This window comes from Podarcis raffonei, chromosome 2, assembly GCF_027172205.1.
Source record: "Podarcis raffonei isolate rPodRaf1 chromosome 2, rPodRaf1.pri, whole genome shotgun sequence".
Taxonomy (NCBI): domain Eukaryota; kingdom Metazoa; phylum Chordata; class Lepidosauria; order Squamata; family Lacertidae; genus Podarcis; species Podarcis raffonei.
The window spans coordinates 20479555-20501720 of NC_070603.1; the positions used below are offsets into that span (position 1 = coordinate 20479555).

General features: G+C 45.9%; 1 protein-coding gene across 7 annotated transcripts in view; it reads left to right on the plus strand.

Moving 5' to 3' along the window:
* Window positions 1-22166, plus strand: part of RAB11FIP4 (RAB11 family interacting protein 4) — a 208916-nt gene that overhangs the window by 168613 nt on the left and 18137 nt on the right. For all 7 annotated transcript variants that reach the window (XM_053375157.1, XM_053375161.1, XM_053375160.1 and 4 more), the window contains one exon: window positions 19521-19744. In XM_053375157.1, the coding sequence (XP_053231132.1) occupies window positions 19521-19744 (224 nt within the window). The remainder of the gene's footprint in view (window positions 1-19520; window positions 19745-22166) is intronic.

Sequence of the window (22166 nt, forward strand, 5' to 3'; positions counted from 1 at the left end):
CTTAAAACATTGTATCCCACTTTTGAACAGAGAGAATCTTGTGGTGAAATTCTATGTAGAGTTCTTGCCCTGTTGTTCACTACAATAATAATGCATACAGTGGTACCTCGGGTTACAGATGCTTCAGGTTACAGACGCCTCAGGTTACAGACTCCGCTAACCCAGAAATAGTACCTCGGGTTAAGAACTTTGCTTCAGGATGAGAACAGAAATTGTGCTCTGGCGGCACGGCAACAGCAGGAGGCCCCATTAGCTAAAGTGGTGCTTCAGGTTAAGAACAGTTTCAGGTTAAGAACAGACCTCCAGAATGAATTAAGCTCTTAACCCGAGGTACCACTGTATTTGGTGCAGACAGAATACTTACGTATGACTAGTTTTAACCATGGTTTGTTGCCTTGCAGTGCCAACCTAGGCATGTCTACTCAGAAGAAAACCCCATTGAGTTCAGTGAGACTTCTTCACAGGTAAATGTGAATAGTACAAGGTGTGACCGGAATGTTCGGTGAATGGTCACAGAAATTGGACAGCGAGAAATATTTGAACATCCAGTCAGCATCGGAAACCACAAAATGCTCACAATTGTATACAGAGCTGAAGCTGTAACTCGAAAGACAGCGTATGAGTGGTTCAAGCATTTCCATGAAGGGCGGCAAACCATCAAAGATAACCCTTAGTCTGGCAGACCGTCGACGGGCAGAATGGCGGCAAATGTCGACAGAGTTCGTGAGTTATTGATGTGGAATTGGTGTTTGACCATCCGAATGATGGCGGAAGAATTGCATATTCCGCGTGAAATCGTTACTGAGGTTACTGAGTTTCCCACCCTCCATTATTCTCCTGATCTGGCCCCACCGGATTTCTTTCTTTTTTCAAAACTGAAATCTGCACTGAAAGGGCACAGATTTCCCAACATTTCACACATCCAAGCTGCTGTGACGAGGGAACTGAAAGCAGTATGAAAAGAGGACTTCTCCAGAAGTTTCAACAGTTCTACGGATGTTGTCAACGGTGCATTGTATCAGAGGGGGCCTACTTTGAAGGCCTGTAGGTTTTCCCAGTAGTGATGTATGGAGGCGAGAGCTGGTCCATAAAGAAGGCTGATTGCTGAAGAATTGATGCTTTTGAATTATGGTGCTGGAGGAGACACTTGAGAGTCCCATGGACTGCAAGAAGATCAAACCTATCCATTCTTAAGGAAATCAGCCCTGAGTGCTCACTGGAAGGACAGATCCTGAAGCTGAGGCTCCTATACTCTGGCCACCTCATGAGAAGAGAAGACTCCCTGGAAAAGACCCTGATGTTGGGAAAGATGGAGGGCGCAAGGAGAAGGGGACGACAGAGGACGAGATGGTTAGACAGTGTTCTTGAAGCTACAAGCATGAGTTTGACCAAACTGCGGGAGGCAGTGGAAGACAGGAGTGCCTGACGTGCTCTGGTCCATGGGCTCACGAAGAGTCAGACATGACTAAACAACTAAACAACAACAAGGCCTGTATGTTGGAATATTTCTTGTTGTCCTATTTCTGTGACCATTCACCAAACGTTCTGGTCACACCTTGTATATTGCAGTCTCAGTCCTGGTTAGGACCCCCAATTTGCAGTGCAATAGGAACTTTGAAAACTGCCTTCCCCCAAGTCGGACCCATAGTCATCAAGCTCAGTATTGTCTACACCACAGTCTCCCACAACTCCTACCTGGAGATGCTGAAGGTTGAACCTTGGAGCTTCTGCTAGCAAGGCGGATGCTCTGCCACTGAGCCACAAATCATGTTGCACTTTTGCTGCGATGACCCTGCTCACCAGAAATCATGTCCAGGAAGGCAGCACTCAGTAATACTACCTTCTTGTCAGATTGCAACCAAAGAGTCTGGGGAGACAGAGAAACCCTGAACCATGGTTAATGCCAACCATGGTTTGGTCAAATCATTTCAAACCATGGTTTTCTATCCTGCTTTGCGGCCAGTCTTTAGCTGTGGCTTAGCTACCATGACCTGTTTTAGCCACACTTAAAGGAAACAATCCATGGCTAAGCATTATGTCTCTATAGGGGCCGAGTAGTAGACACACTCAGTGAAGTTTCCTCCCATTGCAACTTCCTGGCGTGTGATCACCATATGTTCTTAACTGTGCATTACAAGTCACAATATGTGGCCTCACTGGAAAGCATGCATTGGATTTCAGAGCATTGCATGTGTTACCACTATCAATTGTAGCAAATCCAACCAGTTGTATGGTTTCAAGTTGCTCACAACTTGGCACCAGGTGTCACGAATCCTTTGCATGTGCTTTCTGTTTTCTTTCTGTTTGTTGCCCTGAACTATTCAAGATATCTATTTATTTGCTCTGTCTGTTTGTTGTGGCGCAAAGAGAGCTCCTGTTTCCTGACCAGCTATAATCTTCTTTGTTTAGCCGTAATGTTTTCTTTATGTTTTTTCGTTTGAGAGCAGAGGACAAAATGCATTGCTCTTTCTAACAGCAACAGAAATGTGCTATAATGTTAAATTGCCCATTCATTCATCGGGCTAATTAGCAGCTAAATTAACTGGTGGAATTGACTCCCCACCCCCATTTTCTGAATAACAATGCACAGTCCTGACTCCTGATAGAATATTGACTCAGTTACATAATTTGACATGGGTCACTGCTGAGCTAAGTAGTATTCTGTCCAAACATTGAGCCATCTTTAGCTGTCTGGCTGTTTTAAATTTGGAAATGGCAGCCTTTGTTTTGAAAAGGATAGCCTTGCTCTGCTCTGGTATTAAGGGAAGCCTCTAGCAATTGGTCTCACAGAAGTGCAGCATGGCAGGCTGCTAAAGTTTACCAGTGTGAGAGCTACTTGCAGAAATCTTCATGTGTTTGGTAAGCGCAAGACAAATTTAAGGCATCCCTTAAAAAAAAAAAAATCACAACAGTAACTAAGACTGCAGCCCCACAGTCAACAGGGGAAGCCCCATGGAACTCTGTGGAGCTTGCTGCTGAGCTTTTACAAATTAATTAAATTTATTAGTTGCATGTTACCTGAAGGTTTCAAATGATCTACAGCAATACACACATAATACCATAAGGCAGGCACGTCCAACTCACAAGAGACTGAGATCTACTGCCACTATTAAAAAAACTGGCAGTAATCTACCACTTTGGATTCACCAAAGTTGTTGAGCTTTTATTGGGGAGCCAGAGCTGCTGAGATTGTCTTGGGGAGCCAAACAGTAAGGATCACACGATCGACCAGGATTGACCAGGGATGCCCCCGATTGACCGATAGATCGCAACCAACCAGTTGGACATGCCTGCCATAATGGAAGGAAAACAGGGGGGGGGGGTCCTACAATGTATCAATATATCATCTAATATAACATTTATGAAAAAAATAAGCACAACATAAAAGGTAAAGGGACCCCTGGCCATTAGGTCCAATCATGACCGACTCTGGGGTTAGGGCACTCATCTCGCTTTATTGGCCGAGGGAACCAGCGTACAGCTTCCGGGTCATGTGGCCAGCATGACTAAGCCGCTTCTGGTGAACTAGAGCAGCGCACGGAAACGCCGTTTACCTTCCCGCCGGAGCTGTACCTATTTATCTACTTGCACTTTGACGTGCTTTCGAACTGCTAGGTTGGCAGAAGCTGGGACCGAGCAACAGGAGCTCACCCCGTCGTGGGGATTTGAACTGCCGACCTTCTGATTGGCAAGTCCTAGGCTCTGTGGTTTAACCCACAGCACCACCTGCGTCCCTAGAAAACACAACATACCTGCCAAGAAAAAAATAACATTAACTATACAGTGGAACCTGGGTTCTCGAACTTAATCCGTTTTGGAAGTCCATTCAACTTCCAAAACTGAGGCGCAGCTTCTGATTGGCTGCAGGAGCTTCCTGCACTCAAGCGGAAGCCGCGTCGGACATTCGGCTTCCAAAAAACGTTCAAAAACCAGAACACTTACTTCTGGGTTTTTGGCGTTTGGGAGCCGATTTGTTCGTCAACTAAGCTGTTCAAGAACCAAGGTTCCACTGTACTAATACTAAACAAAGAATACTCTCACCCACCAATTAGCAGATAAGCAATTATTCCGCTTCTCCCACTTTTAACCCCCCCCTACCCTAGCCAAGGGACGCAGGTGGCGCTGTGGGTTAAACCACAGAGCCTAGGACTTGCCAACCAGAAGGTTGGCAGTTTGAATCCCTGCAACGGGGTGAGCTCCCATTGCTCGGTCCCAGCTCCTTCCAACCTAGCAGTTCGAAAGCACAAAGTGCAAGTAGATCAATAGGTACCACTCCGGTGGGAAGGTAAACGTTTCCGTGCGCTGCTCTGGTTCTCCAGAAGCGGCTTAGTCATGCTGGCCACATGACCCGAAAGCTGTCTGCGGACAAACGCCGCAGATGAGCCGGCGAGATGATAAAGATGATAAAGCGATATGAGCGCCGCAACCCCAGCACGAGTGGACCTAATGGTCAGGGGTCCCTTTACCCCAGCCAAAAGTCTGATATCATGCAATTGTAGAGTTGGAAGGGACCCCGAGGGTCATCTAGTCCAACCCCCTGCGATCCAGGTATCTAAACTCAAGCATCCATGACAGAAGGCTTAAAAACGTCCAAGGAAGGAGAGTCTACAACAGGCTTCCTCAGCCTCAGCCCTCCAGATGTTTTTGGCCTTCAACTCCCATGATCCCTAGCTAGCAGGACCAGTGGTCAGGCATGATGGGAACTGTGGTCTCAAAACATCTGGAGGGCCAAGGTTGAGGAAGCCTGGTCTACAACCTCCCAAGGGCCAGCTGTTGCAAATAATCAGTTTGTGGGTCCATCTTCCTCCAGAGATGGTCCAGCATCTGTCTTCTCCCCTTCAGAGGGGAGCAGGAGTAAGGCAAAGCAAGAAGATGGTAACAAAGGTTTTACCTGCTTCGCAGTTGGTCTGGGTACCACTCTTTTCCTGGGGGTGCAGGACAGAGGCTCGTGCATAGTGTTACACTATGACACCCAAGTAGCAAAATCTGAGTTGGTTCATTGCGTGAGGTTTAACTAATAGGATGCATGAATAGTGCTAACGGGGAAAGCGTGTTCCTTTTGCTTTGCTACGAGATACACATTCGTTTCAACAGACATTTCACATGGGACGTTCTCACTCTTTTCTTCTTACATGGGATAGACCTGAAAATATGCTGTCAATCAAAATGCTTCCAGTCAATTTGACTGACCGGTTACTACACCGCAGCCTTAAACTTTATTTTTAAAGCCTCTTCCAGATGCATATTCTTTATCTCAAACAGTTAAAAGGATGTTGGTGAAAAGTTGTTGGGGTAACTAATTCCTCCTGTCCTGCACTCCTGATCATGAAGCATTGGAAACATTGAGTGTGGATCATTACTAAGCAAATCATTTGGAAGTAGCAAGACTTCCCAAGAGAGGACATGTGTTTTAGGAAAGCTTTTAATGCTGAAATACATATTCTAGGCTGAACAGTGTGGCAGATCAAGACAGAAGTGTGGGCAGTTTTGCCATCAAGTTATCTAATTTCTTCTGCTTATAATAAACCATCCTCTTTGAACATATGACCTTTTATCTTATCACATTTTGGAAACACCCGCTGGTCTCTTTTGGTTTTTAAGCTGGAGCCTCTGTTAGTCAGAGTTCTCCTAGTTTATATTTAGCAGAGAACTTCTCTTTCATTTTTAGTCTAGTTTCAATGGGCACTCCTTCCCTTTTAACCTGGAGGGTCCCCGCCTCCCTGCTAGCATGCTTTTGTCGATTTCCACACTTATCTGTGGTGTCACAAGAAAGACAAAAAAACCGAGGCTTTTACAAGCATGAACTTGAAGCTTGTAAATGAGATGTTAATTGTTTCCCTGCCTTGGGAACTTGCGAGTGGGTTAATTGCCTTACATTTTAAGGCTCCTCTGAGCATTGGCAACCCATCTTTCTGCAGTATCCTTTGTGCGGAGGCAGAAAAATATCCCAGATAATTTGTATCTCCTTAAAGGCAGCTATCTTGGTTTTAAAAACAGATGATGAAATTTGTTGATCGTACGAATGATCGTGTAGTGTTGTACCGTTGGATGTGCTGCCTTGACTGCCATCCGCAAGGGCCTCTTTTCCTTGAAAATGTGCCACCCCAAAAAGGTGCCCTGTTTTCTTCATTAGGTGAACAGAGGGTTCATAGTATGAGTGAGAGCTGCTTCAGCTGCCTGAAGAGTCCATGAAGTATTAACTTAAAAAATAGGCATGTTGCTGTAGTTCCAGGGGCACATAAAGACATGAGCTTGCATGCTGTTCCCTTGTCCATCTGCTTTTTCTTTCAGTGGTACCTCGGGTTACAGACACTTCAGGTTACAGACTCCGCTAACCCAGAAATAGTACCTCGGGTTAAGAACTTTGCTTCAGGATGAGAACAGAAATCGTGCTCCGGCGGTGCGGCGGCAGCGGGAGGCCCCATTAGCTAAAGTGGTACCTCAGGTTAAGAACCGTTTCAGGTTAAGAACGGACCTCCAGAACAAATTAAGATCTTAACCCGAGGTACCACTGTATGCTAAAGGCTTTAGAACCAAGGGAGCTGGCGTACAGCTTCCGGGTCATGTGGCCAGCATGACTAAGCCGCTTCTGGTGAACTAGAGCAGCGCACGGAAACGCTGTTTACCTTCCCGCTGGAGCGGTACCTATTTATCTACTTGCACTTTGACGTGCTTTCGAACTGCTAGGTTGGCAGGAGCTGGGACCGAGCAACAGGAGCTCACCCTGTCGCGGGGATTCAAACCACCGACCTTCTGATCGGCAAGTCCTAGGCTCTGTGGTTTAACCCACAGCGCCACCCGCGTCCCTAATTAGGGTGGCACATATATATATATATGATAGACTGAGAGGCAACAACTCAGTTCATGCTCAACACCAAACTGTGGTTGTAGGGTTATTCCACCTGCCTGCGCATGGGTCACCTTGAATGTCTTTGGCGGAAAAGTGACTTGTCCATGGCCATCTAGGAGATCTGCGCCCTCTCATTTTTAACAAAAACGGCTAGGTTTAGCCACAGCCAGCCCCCGTTTAGATTAGGGACGTAGACTGTGAAAAGGCAATAGCTCCTTCTCATTCCTATGTACCGCTTCCCCAGTTACCAGGAAATGCTTTTTGCCACGTGAAAAAACAAAACTGTAACTTTATGGCTAAGCAGCATCTTGAACACAGGTATAAGCTCAATATGTTGTCCATTACAACACGCTGTCATTGCTGTGATTTTTAGAGTTAAGCTTCCTTTTCTTTCTGCCTTTTAGTGTCTGGTCCACTTGGCCATAAAACAAGTGATCAAGCCTTCGCTCTCCATCTGCTATGTTCCTTCCACAAGCTGATGTGTTCTAACTCTGTATCCACTTCTTCAACCTTGAGGCTTCTCAAAAATGCACTTCCTTAAAGTGCTTCAGCTCAATGCTGGTTGGAGCCAAGATCTTGTATAGCATCAAACTTACTAAAGGTAAAGGTAGCCCTGCCCGTACGGGCCAGTCTTGACAGACTCTAGGGTTGTGCGCTCATCTCACTCTAGAGGCCGGGAGCCAGCGCTATCCGCAGACACTTCCGGGTCATGTGGCCAGCGTGACGAAGCTGCTCTGGCGAGCCAGCGCAGCACGCAGAAACGCCATTTACCTTCCCGCTAGTAAGCGGTCCCTATTTATCTACTTGCACCCGGGGGTGCTTTCAAACTGCTAGGTTGGCAGGCGCTGGGACCGAGCAATGGGAGCGCACCCCGCCGCGGGGATTCGAACCGCCGACCATGCGATCGGCAAGTCCTAGGCGCTGAGGTTTTACCCACAGCGCCACCCGCATCCCATCGAACTTACTACCCTGCCCTGTATATTACGCTGACTCCCTGTCCCAATCCTATCCCCCTCTGTGCATTAGTTCTTGTTGACCGTTGATGCCTATGAATGTTCCCAAGTCCTGGGAACTTAGGTTAACTTGGTGTGTGTTCTTTTTAATCTCTCCTTGCTCTGCTGTTGCCTCATTTTCTGGTCTACAAACTTTCATACTTTTGCTGGTCTGTCTCTCAATCCAGTAACCCCCTTCGCTTCCCCTAGGGATGAGCTCGTTTCTGCCACTGTTTCCTCCTTTGCTATAGTGCAAATGCTACCCCAAACTTGGTACCGGTAAGGCTTGATCTCCCTGAAATCAGGGGTATTTTAGGATCACATTTCTGCCACAGTGGTTCTGTGCCATTGTGATGGTTGTTTTCCAGCACTTAGGGTGCTTTTTCCATGGCTGTTACTAAGGTTACTTCTGCCACATTCTGGAAGGAAAAATCCAACAGGTTTGGCGTAGGCGTTAAAGCATGTTAAGTGTGAGTTATTGTGTTTACGATTCAAAGAAGATATACCAGGGGTGAAATTTTAGGCAGGGAAGAAGACTGGTTGGTGCCCTTCATTGTGTTTTGTGTCTGCATGTGATCAATACACAAGACGTAACCGGCTGTACTTTTGAATAAATAAGGTATAATATTCATTGTGTCAAACTATAGATTTCAATGGAAGTCTCATAAAGTTCAACGAGAAAAGCAGAAGACCCAGTGGATTAGTTCATTCTCTAGTCAGTTCATGCATAAGGTCCATTCATGTATAAGTATCTATTCCACCTGTCGGTTCATAGAGTCCAATAATCCACATGAAGAGTTGTTACAGTTCCACAGAATCTAAGACAAGGAGGGAGTGGCTAACACCCCAGAGGACAGGATCACACTTCAAAACGACCTTGACAGATTAGAGAACTGGGCCAAAACAAACAAGATGAATTTTAACAGGGAAAAATGTAAAGTATTGCACTTGGGCAAAAAAAATGAGAGGCACATATACAAGATGGGTGACACCTGGCTTGAGAGCAGTACATGTGAAAAGGATCTAGGAGTCTTGGTTGACCACAAACTTGACATGAGCCAACAGTGTGACACGGCAGCTAAAAAAGCCAATGCAATTCTGGGCTGCATCAATAGGAGTATAGCATCTAGATCAAGGGAAGTAATAGTGCTACTGTATTCTGCTCTGGTCAGACCTCACCTGGAGTACTGTGTCCAGTTCTGGGCGCCACAGTTCAAGAAGGACACTGACAAACTGGAACGTGTCCAGAGGAGGGCAACCAAAATGGTCAAAGGCCTGGAAACGATGCCTTATGAGGAACGGCTAAGGGAGCTGGGCATGTTTAGCCTGGAGAAGAGGAGGTTAAGGGGTGATATGATAGCCATGTTCAAATATATAAAAGGATGTCACATAGAGGAGGGAGAAAGGTTGTTTTCTGCTGCTCTAGAGAAGCGGACACAGAACAATGGATCCAAACTGCAGGAAAGAAGATTCCACCTAAACATTAGGAAGAACTTCCTGACAGTAAGAGCTGTTTGACAGTGGAATTTGCTGCCAAGGAGTGTGATGGAGTCTCCTTCTTTGGAGGTCTTTAAGCAGAGGCTTGACAACCATATGTCAGGAGTGCTCTGATGGTGTTTCCTGCTTGGCAGGGGGTTGGACTCGTTGGCCCTTGTGGTCTCTTCCAACTCTATGATTCTATGATTTCCAGAATATTAGCCTTGTTTCGCCATTCTAGGCTTCATCATTAGAACAGGCTCTAGGTAACGCGAATAATCCACTATACTGTAATATTACATATGGTATGTACAATTGTTTGCGGTTTTTTATATTAATTTTGCTGTAAAAACGTGTGAGATTATGATATTGTATCTATTCCCATTAGTCCCTGGAGCCTGTTCTACTGATGAAGCCTAGGATGGCGAAACAAGGCTAATATTCCGGTGATAACACCTCTTGCTTGCCGGAAGCAAGTGTTTGTTGTGTGTGTGTGGATGCCTTTTCCATGGCTGGAATGTACAGTGATGAGTGTTTCATTCATTGCCCCGCCTACTTTTGCCTCTGGCCCCTCCCACCACTACTAGCATGTGACTCTTGGGTTGAGAGAGGTGCATGGTGACTTATTTCCAAATATATGTCCAGGTATGAAGGCTTTTGTTTTCTTGTAAGATCAAGGATTGGAACATAAAGGATCAGGTGGAAAATAGCACTAGGGACGTGGGTGGTGCTGTGGTCTAAATCACTGAGCCTTGGCTTGCCATTCAGAAGGTCGGCGGTTCGAATCCCCGCAACGGGGTGAGCTCCTGTTGCTCCTGCCCACCTAGCAATTCAAAAGCACTTCAAGTGCAAGTAGATAAATAGGTACCACTCCAGCGGGAAGGTAAACGGCATTTCTGTGTGCTGCTCTGGTTTGCCAGAAGTGGCTTAGTCATGTTGGCCACATGACCCAGAAGCTGTCTGCGGACAAACGCCGGCTCCCTCGGCCTATAGAGCGAGATGAGTGCCGCAACCCCAGAGTCATTTGCGACTGGACCTAATGGTCAGGGGTACCTTTACCTTTACCTTTATGGCAGATCAGCAAGCCAGTTTGCAAAATATTTTCTCCTTTTCTTCACTTGAAGTATCACCATTTTAGTGAATATCAATCCCATTTTCAGCAACCTGATAAAAATGTTGTAAGGTGCTTTTGACCTTTCTTTTCACCTCAGAGAACAGGATTATTTCATTACTTTCTCTTATTTTCAGGGACTTGGCGTTAGCGCTGTCCTAATTATCGTCTTCTGGCAAAGATACTTGGAGGTGCTTTTAACGAGTGTTCAAGTGTGTCAACGTACCCTAGATTTCTCCAGTCTTCACCTCTGTCCCCTGGGTTTTGAGAAATCGCTAATTGGGCTGTGTGTGTAAATGCCTCTTGAGTGAATATGTATTTGTAGGCACACAAGATACCTGTGTGTTGATTCCCCTTCACTACAACATCCTATCCAGGCAATAATGCCCTATTGAATTCAGGAGTGGTAGCTGTACTATAAATCCAGCCAGTTGTGTTGTGGGAACGTAACCCCCACGTACGTTAGGAGTCACCTGTACAAGTAGAACCTGAAACAAAAAATGTGGCAAAGTAGAGGAGTCTTCTTGCTTAGGGTTCTATTCAGCCAGCCACCCCCTTTCCCAGGATACTCCATTCCACCACCACCACTCCCCAACAATTTGCATTCTGTGCCCAGTAAACAGTCTCAACCTCATTGGGTCAGGTTGTTTTGGGTGGGGGGGTGAAATATACTCGGAGACACATAGTGATTTCATGCTCTTTGTTCAGCTCGTAATAGTGAATGAATTTCCCTGTCAAATCTCAGGCTTTATATACATTATTAGCACAATGGGTCCTGTGGCTGACTCTGCTTCCCTCCTGAAGCCTGATTGGGCTGCTCCTGCAGGCCAATCAGTTGTTGCATTCTAGGATCCTACCAACCTAATAGGCTTGAACTAACTTCTTCCTGGGACCTGATTGGGCTGCTCCTGCAGGCCAATCAGATTGTTGCATTCTAGGATCCTACGTGCCTATTGTTCTAGGATACAAGCTCAGTACATAACAGTGGGGTCTCTACCTTCCCTTTTCCCCATTTCTTGCACTTCTGCAAACCTTTAGGAAAATACTATCAGTTCTGTGTGTCTTACAGTTGCAGGCTCTACAGTTTTCACACTCAGTCCCCCACAGTCTCCTCAGAGAGACAAAGACTTCAGTCTACAGTCATAAAATCTCCACTTGTTTTATTTGTGGATGCATGCAGCCTCCATTACGCTCGTAATATTGGTTTTAGGACTGTGTGATCAGACTGTATTAGTCTCATTGTTGGACTAACCCACTGTAGTCTACTCTGCTTGATGATAGCTCTCCAGGGTCTCAGGTAAAAGGTAAAGGGACCCCTGACCATTAGGTCCAGTCGTGACCGACTCTGGGGTTGCGGCGCTCATCTCGCTTTATTGGCCGAGGGAGCCGGCGTACAGCTTCCGGGACATGTGGCCAGCATGACTAAGCCGCTTCTGGCAAACCAGAGCAGCACACAGAAACGCCGTTTACCTTCCTGCCGGAGCGGTACCTATTTATCTACTTGCACTGCTTTTGAACTGCTAGGTTGGCAGGAGCAGGGACCAAGCAACGGGAACTCACCCCGTCGCGGGGATTCAAACCGCCAACCTTCTGATCAGCAAATCCTAGGCTCTGTGGTTTAACCCACAGCGCCACCCACTTCCCTAGGGTCTCAGGAATAGATCATATTTTCCATTGTCTGCCTGCCTGGCCCTGTTAAGTGGGGGTACCAGGGTCTGAACTTGAGACTGTTTTGCCTAATTGAGCTAAGATCCCACTGGCCATTGTAAGAGAACAAGGGAGGTGTTCATGGTGAGCACCTCTTTTTCTAGAAAAAGAGCACTGATTTGGGTACCTCTTGGGTTTGAATTGCGCTTCTATGTTTAACAGGCTTTTGACAGCAACGGTGCCATAAAAATATTAAAGCTTCCTTCATACATGGATTTACATGTTGCCAGCGCCACTTTAGTGTTGTTTTCTTCTACTGACAATCCTTTGGGGCGCATTCAAAATGAATTCACAGCAAACACTACCAGGTTTTTTGCTAGTAATAATCAGTGCTTTGAATGGGTCCTCTCATGTAAAGCAGCCTGGCACTTCTGCAAACTGACACATTTGAATGACAGGTAGTGTAAATGCAAACATGCCTGCAGCTCCTGGCCCTTTTCCATATTCCAGGCCAGTTTTTCTTTGGCTTTTACCTCCCCCCAAAAAACACAGTGGAAACTCGCCGGAGCACAAAGCTGCTTTTCATGTGCTTTCCCCTTTCGCCTTCTGCCCACATCATGTCTCTAGTGCAAGGAGCAGCGAGAGCACAAATAAGTTTATTTTCAGGGGTGCCTATAGATTACAGCTCTTTAAAGGGACGTCCTTCCCCCGAATTTATTTCTTTTTCTTCTGCTCCAGCCTCTGGCCTTGAATAGTGTCAGTGGAGGTTTTCAGCACCTAGCATTACAGTGGTACCTCGAGTTACATACGCTTCAGGTTACACACACTTCAGGTTACAGACTCCGCTAACCCAGAAATAGTGCTTCAGGTTAAGAACTTTGCTTCAGGATGAGAAAAGAAATCGTGCTCCGGCGGCGCGGCAGCAGCAGGAGGCCCCATTAGCTAAAGTGGTGCTTCCGGTTAAGAACAGTTTCAGGTTAAGAACGGACCTCCGGAACAAATTAAGTACTTAACTTGAGGTACCACTGTATTTGTCAACTTACAGTGTTAGATGTGAACACATGCAGGCAATTCATATAGGTTGGACTTGCAGTTACCAGGGTTCAACAGCAAGATATACAGTAGACCCTCGGGTTACGTTACTCTCGAGTAACATGAACTTTGGGTTGTGAAAGTGGCAAACCCAGAAGTATATTTTCGGGTTTCGCCGCTCGTGCATGCGCAGAAGTGCTCTGTGCACCGCACGCATGCGCAGAAGCGCTGTATCATGTCGCGTGTGTGCGCAGAAGCAGCGCCTCTGGATACGGATTTTTTGGGGTGTGCGCGGATCCCCAGAACGAATAAAATTCGTACCCAGAGGGTCCACTGTACATAGGAGGTGGCCTCCGAAATGCAGTCCTGTTTTTATACAGGGCTGAATTTTGTAATCTTGTAAGTTTTATTGTTTATAGCCAGTGACCATCACAATACAGCAGAAGCACAAATCACACAACTAGAAAACGAAATACATTACATACACCAGAGCAGGACAAATCTACAATGTCCAAAATTTAGAAACGTTCCTTCTAATTCTGGAATCGGGACAGCTCTTTCTTCACATTTTTAATGATTCTGGGAAACACAGCATAGTAACATATCTTATCTTATCTCAAATCCATTTCAATTAACGTACAGTGAGAATTAGCTGCCGTACTTCTATAACACATCATATTACAAAGACAAAGAGATAAAGAAATAAAAATCTCACCATAAACAAAATAGAAACAAATAGCAAAAAAGAGAGGGAAAGGGTAGTTGATTGCAATTTTTAGAACCTTCTGAGCATTCTACCCATGAGGTAAGATAAGGTGACTGCCTCAGGTGGCAAGATCCGTAGGGGCAGCAGATCCTGATGTAATATTTATTCAGGCAAGGTGGGGCGACTGTCTCAGATGGCAAAGCTCCACCAGGGCATCAGATCCTTATGTCATTCTTTCTTCCCCCTTTGTTCCTAATGTGGATCTTCCCTAGTGGGGTGTGCGGTGCCATTTTGGGGCCTTCCTCAGGTGCCAAAATACCATATATTTTGATCTATAAGACTCACTTTCCCTCCTATAAAGTCTGGGGAAATGTGTGTGCATCTTATGGAGCGAATGCAGGCTGCGCAGCAATCCCTCTTGCTGTTCTGGCTTCTGGAATTCAGAAATTTTTTTTTCTTGTTTTCCTCCTCCAAAAATTAGGTGCATCTTGTGGTCTGGTGTGTCTTATAGAGTGAAAAATACGGTATTTGGGGCAGTCTTGGTTCTGAGGGACCAGTGTTCAGATTCCCTCTCACGGTCTGTTTCTTCTTAGCTGGGGCAATAGGACTTACAGTGGTACCTTGGTTCTCAAATGTCTTGGTACTCAAACAACTTGGAACCCAAACACTGCAAACCCGGAAGGAAGTGTTCCAGCTTGCGAACTTTTTTTGGAAGCCGAACATGCTCCGTTTTGAGTGTTACACTTCTGTTTTGAGTGTTACGCTGCGGTCTGTCTGTTTTTGCTATTTATTTTGCGTTTTTGTGGCTTTTTTGTTTTTGTTTTTGTGACTGTGTGGAACACAGTTCAGCTACTGATTGATTAATTGCGTGACTGCACTACATTGTTTCTTGCTTTCATTTTATGGATCAATGGTCTCGTTAGATAGTAAAATTCATGTTAAATTGCTGTTTTAGGGGTTGTTTTTAAAGGTCTGGAATGGATTAATCCATTTGGCATGACTTTCTATGGGAAAGAACACCTTGAACGCTTTGGTTTTGGAACGGACTTCTGGAAGGTATTAAGTTTGAGAACCAAGGTACCATTGTATCAAATCCAGTTGAATGTCCCTATTTTCATTGGAGAAATTTTGGATGGTATTGTCATACACACAGAGAGTTAATTGTGTCCAAGTCTGCTGAAGCACGCTCAACTTTGTGTTCAATTGTGACCTTCAGTTTTGTCACATCTACCAAATATTTGGCACTAAGGTGTGCTTTTATACTGTGACCTCAAACTATCCCTCCTGGAATGAGTTGAAACTTTAGTAGCTTCTGAGAAGTTTTAATAAGCACCCTTGACTCTGGAGATGTTGCTACGTGCCTGGTTGCTAACAGGTCTATTTTAGAGTGACTAATTAAAAGTGGTTATTAGCAAAATAAACAGGCCTTGGAATAGGAGTCGTTATCAGACGGTCCTACCTCATGTTTTCTCTGTGTGCGTAAGTGACAATGAAATGTGTTTTCTAAAAAAGCCTTCGTTAGCCCAGTTTTGTAGAAAGCCTCCCCCAAAGGACATGCTAGTTGAAATAAAAGTTTTTGCTGATTTTATTTTCTCCAGAGAAGTCACAATCTGTTAATTCTTATATTAACAGCCAACTTGAATTGCTGTTATATATCTCACAGTGTTTTTTACAGATATTAGGAGGCGTTTTTAATTTCTTGTTTATTATTAATTTACAAAGATGTTGTGTGTGCGGGCGGGGGGGGTGAAGGAATAGGTTTTTGGGTGAAAGGACTGCAAGCTCAGTTCTAGTACAGTGGTACCTTGGGTTACGGACACTTCAGGATACAGACGCTTCAGGTTACAGACTCCGCTAACCCAGAAATACTACCTCGGGTTAAGAACTTTGCTTCAGGATGAGAACAGAAATCGTGTGGTGGCGGGAGGCCCCATTAGCTAAAGTGGTACCTCAGGTTAAGGTTAAGAACGAACCTCCAGAACGAATTAAGTTCTTAACCTGAGGTACCACTGTACTGAAAACAAATTCCTGGGCTAAGGTACACTTACCGTATTTTTCGCTCTATAGGACGCCCCTGACCATAGGACGCACCTTGTTTTAGAGGGGGAGAACAAGAAAAAAAATTCTCCCCCTCTCTGCTCAGCGCCCCTTCAGCAAAGCGGCAGGAGAAACGGAGCCCCTTCGATTTCTCCTCCCGCTTGGCTGAAGGGGCGCTGCGCAGCTCTCCCTCTCTGCTGAAGCCAGGGGAGTCTTGCTCTCCTGGCTTCAGCGAAAGGAACCTGAAGCCTGTGGAGCGCAGCGGGAACTCGCGATGCGCTCCGCAGGCTTCAGGCGGCTATCCCTGAAGCCTGGAGAGCAAGAGGGGTCGGTGCGCACCTACCCCTCTCGCTCTCCAGGCTTCAGCGAAAGCAACACGAAGCCTCCGGAGCGCGGAGGGAGCGCTCCCTCTGTGCTTTGGAGGCTTCGCGTTGCTATCGCTGAAGCAAAGAAGCCTGCATTCACTCCATAGGACGCACACACATTTCTCCTTAATTTTTGGAGGAGAAAAAGTGCGTCCTATAGAGCGAAAAATACGGTAATTCTGTTTTGCACTTTGCCCCTGATGGTAGAACTTGAGGTTCTAAGGGGAGGAAACCAAAGTACAGTGGTGCCTCGCAAGACGAAATTAATTCGTTCCGCGAGTTTTTTCTTCTTGCGAGTTTTTTGTCTTGCGAAGCACGGTTTCCCATAGGAATGCATTGAAAATCAATTAATGCGTTCCTATGGAGACCGCTTGCCAGGCTGGCGGTGTGGAGAAGGGCTTTTCTCCCCACCGCAAGCCTTCAGGACAGGTACGGGAACAGAGGGGAAGGCGCTCAGCGCTTCTCCTCTGTTCCCGGGGCTTGCGGTGGGAGGAGGGTTTTTCCTCCCCACCGCCAACATTCAGAACAGCATTCTGAATGTTGGCGGTGGGAAGGAAAACCCTCCTCCCACCGCAAGTCTTCAGGACAGCCATCCGAAGGCTGGCGCGGGGAGAAGGTCTCTCCGCCCCACCGCCAGCCTTCGGAGCAGCCTTCCGAAGGCTGGCGGCGGGAGGAGGTCTCTCCGCCCCACCGCCAGCCTTCGGAGCAGCCATCCGAAGGCTGGCGGCGGGAGGAGGTCTCTCCGCCCCACCGCCAGCCTTCGGAGGAGGTCCGAGGACAGTGGGGAAGACGCGCTGCCCTTTCGTTTAGCGGGTTTTCCGTCTTGCGAGGTGTTCGTCTTGCGGGGCACCACTGTAGACCTCATAAGCTTTGATTCTGCTTACTTCTGCAATAAGGTATCTGTTCCTGCCCAACCTCTCGCCACACAACTGTAGTTATCAGCTTTCCACTTCTCCCTCCCTTCAGTCTGGCTCCTAGAAAGTCTTGCTGGCTTAAAAGTTTTTTCATGCCTGATGCTAGCAGACACTTCCAATAAAATGTTTATAGACCCTCCAAGTATCCCTATTTTCCAGGGACAGTCCCAGATTTACAGAAGCTGTCCCGGTTTCTGATTTGATCTCAGAATGCCCCACTTTTCCTTAGGACGTCCCTATTTTCATTGGAAAAAAGTTGGAGAGTATGTGTTTATGTAAAACCATCTCAGTAACTTCCTACAATCGGCCTACTTTTATGTTGTGGTTTCTTCACTTAGTCTGGAAGTTAACCATCTTGCAAAGAGGGGATACTGTGTTAAACAACTCTGGTTTTTCAAAGTTTGTCTAATGGTCTCATTTTATGAGCAGCCACTCATAGGACTGGGCAAGACCTATCACTAGTACAGCAACAAGGTGTTGCGTAAGTTTTAAAAGTGCAGCCTGTCAATCGGTGTAATAATAATAATAATAATAATAATAATAATAATAATAATAATTATACCCCACCCTCCGCAGCCAAGACCGGGCTCAGGGCAGCTAACACCAGGTATAAAAACAATTGATTAAAATACAACTTTAAAACAATATTAAAATACAACATTAAAATGCAACCTCATTTCATGAAGATGATGGATTTTTTGGAGCTAGCCGACCTAACCAGAAAAGTCCGCGACCAGAAGGAGGAGGAGTATCAGGAAGAGTGGAATAAATTTAATGACTATTTAGTTAAATTTGTTAAGTTAAACTAACTGAAAATAGCTTGCAGATACTTAATGGGCTTAGGATTTTATCTATGTTAAGTGATGAATTAATATGTTTAATTCCATAAGGTGAAGATTTAAGGATGTTAATGTTTAAGTTAAATTTTATAGAAATTGGGACTTGGAAAACCGTTAAAAGGACATGCAATGAAATTCAGCCAAGGGGAAGCAAGGAAGTCACTTAACAAAGTTAATAACTGTAATTTTCAATAAAGCTATGATTTATGTTTGTTTGTTTGTTTTGTGTGTGTGTTTGTTTGTTTGTTTATAATATTGTGAAAACTAATAATTTTTTGGGGGGTGGAAATGCAGCCTCATTTCAATAGAAACTCAAATCAAAAACTTTTTGGGGATGAAAACATCAAAAACATCAGACTCAATGGGTCAAAATTTGCATTATAGAAACTTGAATTCAGAGGTCTGTAATGGCCCATGTTTACACCACACAGACACGGAAAGGAGAATTTGAGGACTCTTCTCTGACAGAAAGCCTTGAGTAAGATTTTAGTGCTCAGTGGGTGAATAAAAACGTGTTCTTCCCCATGCCATTTGGCTTACTTCAGTATTTCTGATTCCAAACTCCCACTGTTGCTTTTGTTGACTTATCTTCTGGGGGGAAACTAGTCGATAAGAACTTGTCTTTCTGGTACTTGTTTGGTGAATTTTGAAACTTAAGGTACAGTCATTCCTCTTATCAGATCTGAAGTTGCAGGACGTAAAAGCACTAGGTCAAACGTGGACATTGTCCTTGCCTGGAGCACGTGGAACTTAAAACTGCAGGCTTGTCAGTTAGCTTTGTACTGTGTTACAAGTGCTTACAGCTGCTTTTCCTATTTAGCGTACTATATTATTTTACTTGGGACTCCAGGTGCGATTTTGTACCATACCCACTTACCTGGGAATAAGTCACGTTGAATTCAGTGGGGCTGAATTCCACTCTTTGATATGACAGTCCTCCATTACTGTATACAGTGGTACCTCGGGTTACATACGCTTCAGGTTACATACGCTTCAGGTTACAGACTCCGCTAACCCAGAAATAGTACCTCGGGTTAAGAACTTTGCTTCAGGATGAGAACAGAAATCGTGCTCCGGCGGTGCAGCGGCAGCGGGAGGCCCCACTAGCTAAAGTGGTGCTTCAGGTTAGGAACAGTTTCAGGTTAAGAACGGACCTCCGGAACGAATTAAGTACTTAACCTGAGGTACCACTGTACTTCCCAACACTGAAAAAGACAGAGATTGTAGGGGTTTTGCCGCTGACGCCCTGATTTTAAAGCTCTAAGCCCAAGCTCTGCTGTCTGGCAAAGGGTAAATTTAAATTAGTTTGCTTCGTTCTAATTTGGCAACCTTTGCTCAGCTTCTGGGCAACCTGTTTGAACCCGCTCAGCTGTCCGAGGCAAAATCAACATTACAGTTTTCAAAGTGAGATGGAGCTCAGCATCAGGCTTGCCGACTGGGGCTGCTAGCAGACTTAATGGAAAAGGGCTGTTACCCTCTTCTCCCTATCACATCAATCATCAAGGTTTTATATTCCTCTGATCCTAAAGGCTCTCTTTCCCTCTTTTCCAGGGTCCTGAAATTCAAGACAGTGTCTATTTGGACAGTGAAAGTGCGTACAGTGAATCGGATCTCTTTCCCGATGAAGACAACATGACCCTGGCTCAGCAGGAAGTCCACCATGAGTCCGACATGGACAGTGCCATTGAAAGTGCCCACAGCTCAGAGGCGTCGGATGTGTGTCGGAGCGAGGAGAAGGATGGCATGCTGGGTGGCCTCTTCCTGCCTGGAGATAAGTGAGTAGAAAGCTCTACATCGCCTTTCCTATACAGTCATACCTCGGGTTGAATGTGCTTCGGGTTGAGCGCGTTCGAGTTGCGCTCCACGGCAACCCGGAAGTAACAGAGCACGTTACTTCTGGGTTTTGCCACTTGCGCATGCGCAGACGCTCAAAATGATGTCACACGCATGCGCAGGAGTGGCAAAAAGCGACGCGCGCATGCACAGACGTGCCGTCGCTGTTTACGTTTGCTTCTAGATGCGAACAGGGCTCCGGAACGGATCCCGTTTGCATCTAGAGATACCACTGTACAGTGGTAACTTGGTTCTCAAACTTACCGTATTTTTTGCTCTATAAGAGTCACTTTTTCCCTCCTAAAAATAAGGGGAAATGTGCGTGCGTCTTATGGAGCGAATGCAGGCTGCGCAGCTATCCCAGAAGTCAGAACAGCAAGAGGGATTGCTGCTTTCGCTGCGCAGCGATCCCTCTTGTTGCTCTGGCTTCTGAGATTCAGAATATTCTTTTTCTTGTTTTCCTCCTCCAAAAACTAGGTGCGTCTTATGGTCTGGTGCGTCTTATAGAGTGAAAAATACAGTAATCCATTCCAGAAGTCCGTTCCAAAACCAAAGCATTCCAGAACCAAGGCACGCTTTCCTATAGAAAGTCATGCAAAATGGATTAATCCGTTCCAGATTTTTAAAAACAACCCCTAAAACAGCGATGTAACATGAATTTTATTGTCTAACAAGACCATTGATCCATAAAATGAAAGCAATAAACAATGTACTGCAGTCACACACAATCAATCAATCAATCAGTAGCTGAACTGGGTTCCACGTAGTCACAAAAACAAAACAAAACAAAGCCACAAAAGCACAAAATAAATAGCAAAAACAGACAGACATCAGTGTAACACTCAACACGGAAGTGTGGCTCTCAAAACAGAAGCATAACACTCAAAACGGAGCACGTTCAACTTCCGAAAAAAGTTCGCAAACTGGAACAGTTACTTCCAGGCTTGCAGTGTTTGGGTTCCAAGTTGGTTGAGGGCGAAGGCGTTTGAGAACCAAGGTACCACTGTATTGCTTCATATATCCCTTTTGGTATTTAACGTCTTGACCTGGCCCAAAGGTTCCTTTCCCAACAGAACACCTGATGCAAGCACAGAAACATAGAAACTTTTAAGTAGGACCAGGGTGCAGTTTTGGAATAGGTTGCGTCTAGCTATCTAGGTGTGGCCCAGTGGCAACCATTATAAACCTGAGCCGGGCTGCTATGTAACTGCATAATATGACTTTGTTAAACTGTGTTGGAATTGCAGCAAGGTTTCCAGAATATATTTAATGTCCTGTTTGCCCTGGATTTCATAAAGAGGGCCTAGAGCCAGTGTTTGTAAAATAAAAAGGGGGGGGAGTGGTGTAAGCTGCTCCATGAAGGTGCAATTCCCTGGGGAAATGTCAAGGACAGCATTTCAGTTGGGGGTGAGGAAGATATTTAATCAGGGAACAGATGCATTTGTGGTTGTGCTTATTGTCTTTTTGCACCCACATGCAGTTTCAGCTTTTTTAATAGGGGAGCAAAGGGACAAGTGTCTTTTGATATACATACCATGCACCACCACTATTATTAATATTATTACTACTACTACTACTACAGTGGTACCTCAGGTCACAGACGCTTCAGGTTACAGACTCCGCTAACCCAGAAATAGTGCTTCAGGTTAAGAACTTTGCTTCAGGATGAGAACAGAAATCGTGTGGCAGTGGCACGGCAGCAGCAGGAGGCCCCATTAGCTAAAGTGGTGCTTCAGGTTAAGAACAGTTTCAGGTTAAGAACGGACCTCTGGAACAAATTAAGTTCTTAACCCGAGGTGCCACTGTACTACTACTCAGGGCCGTCTTTAGCATATGCTGCACCGGGGTGCAAAGAACTGCCCAGCAGTTTTGGGGGGGCAGGCCAAAGTTGTTGAGCTTTGTTTAGGGAGACAGCTCAGATTTGTTGCGCTTTTTTTGAGGGGCATGCAACTCTCACCCATGCGGGTGGAGGGAGGAGAGCAATCCCCACAGAGGCTTGGGAGGGAAGCTGCGTGCCTCATGTGAGCAGCGTGCATGCGCTGGGCAGGCCCGCCAATCCCAGGCATGCAGGAGGGGAGAGCCAGCCAGCTGCCTCAGCGACCACAGCGGAAAAGCCTGCGGCGCTCTGACAGGCTCTGCTCCACTCGGCAGCGGCTGAGAATCTCAGCCCTGGATTCTTGGCCTGACACCCCTGAGAGCCTGGCGCCCGGGTGCCCTGCACCCCTAGCACCTATGGGTAAGCCAGCCTTGCTACCACTACTACTATACCGCCCTATACAGTCATACCTTGGGTTGAAGTTGCTTCAGGTTGACCACTTTCGGGTTGCGCTCCGCAGCGACCCGGAAGTAACGGAATGCATTACT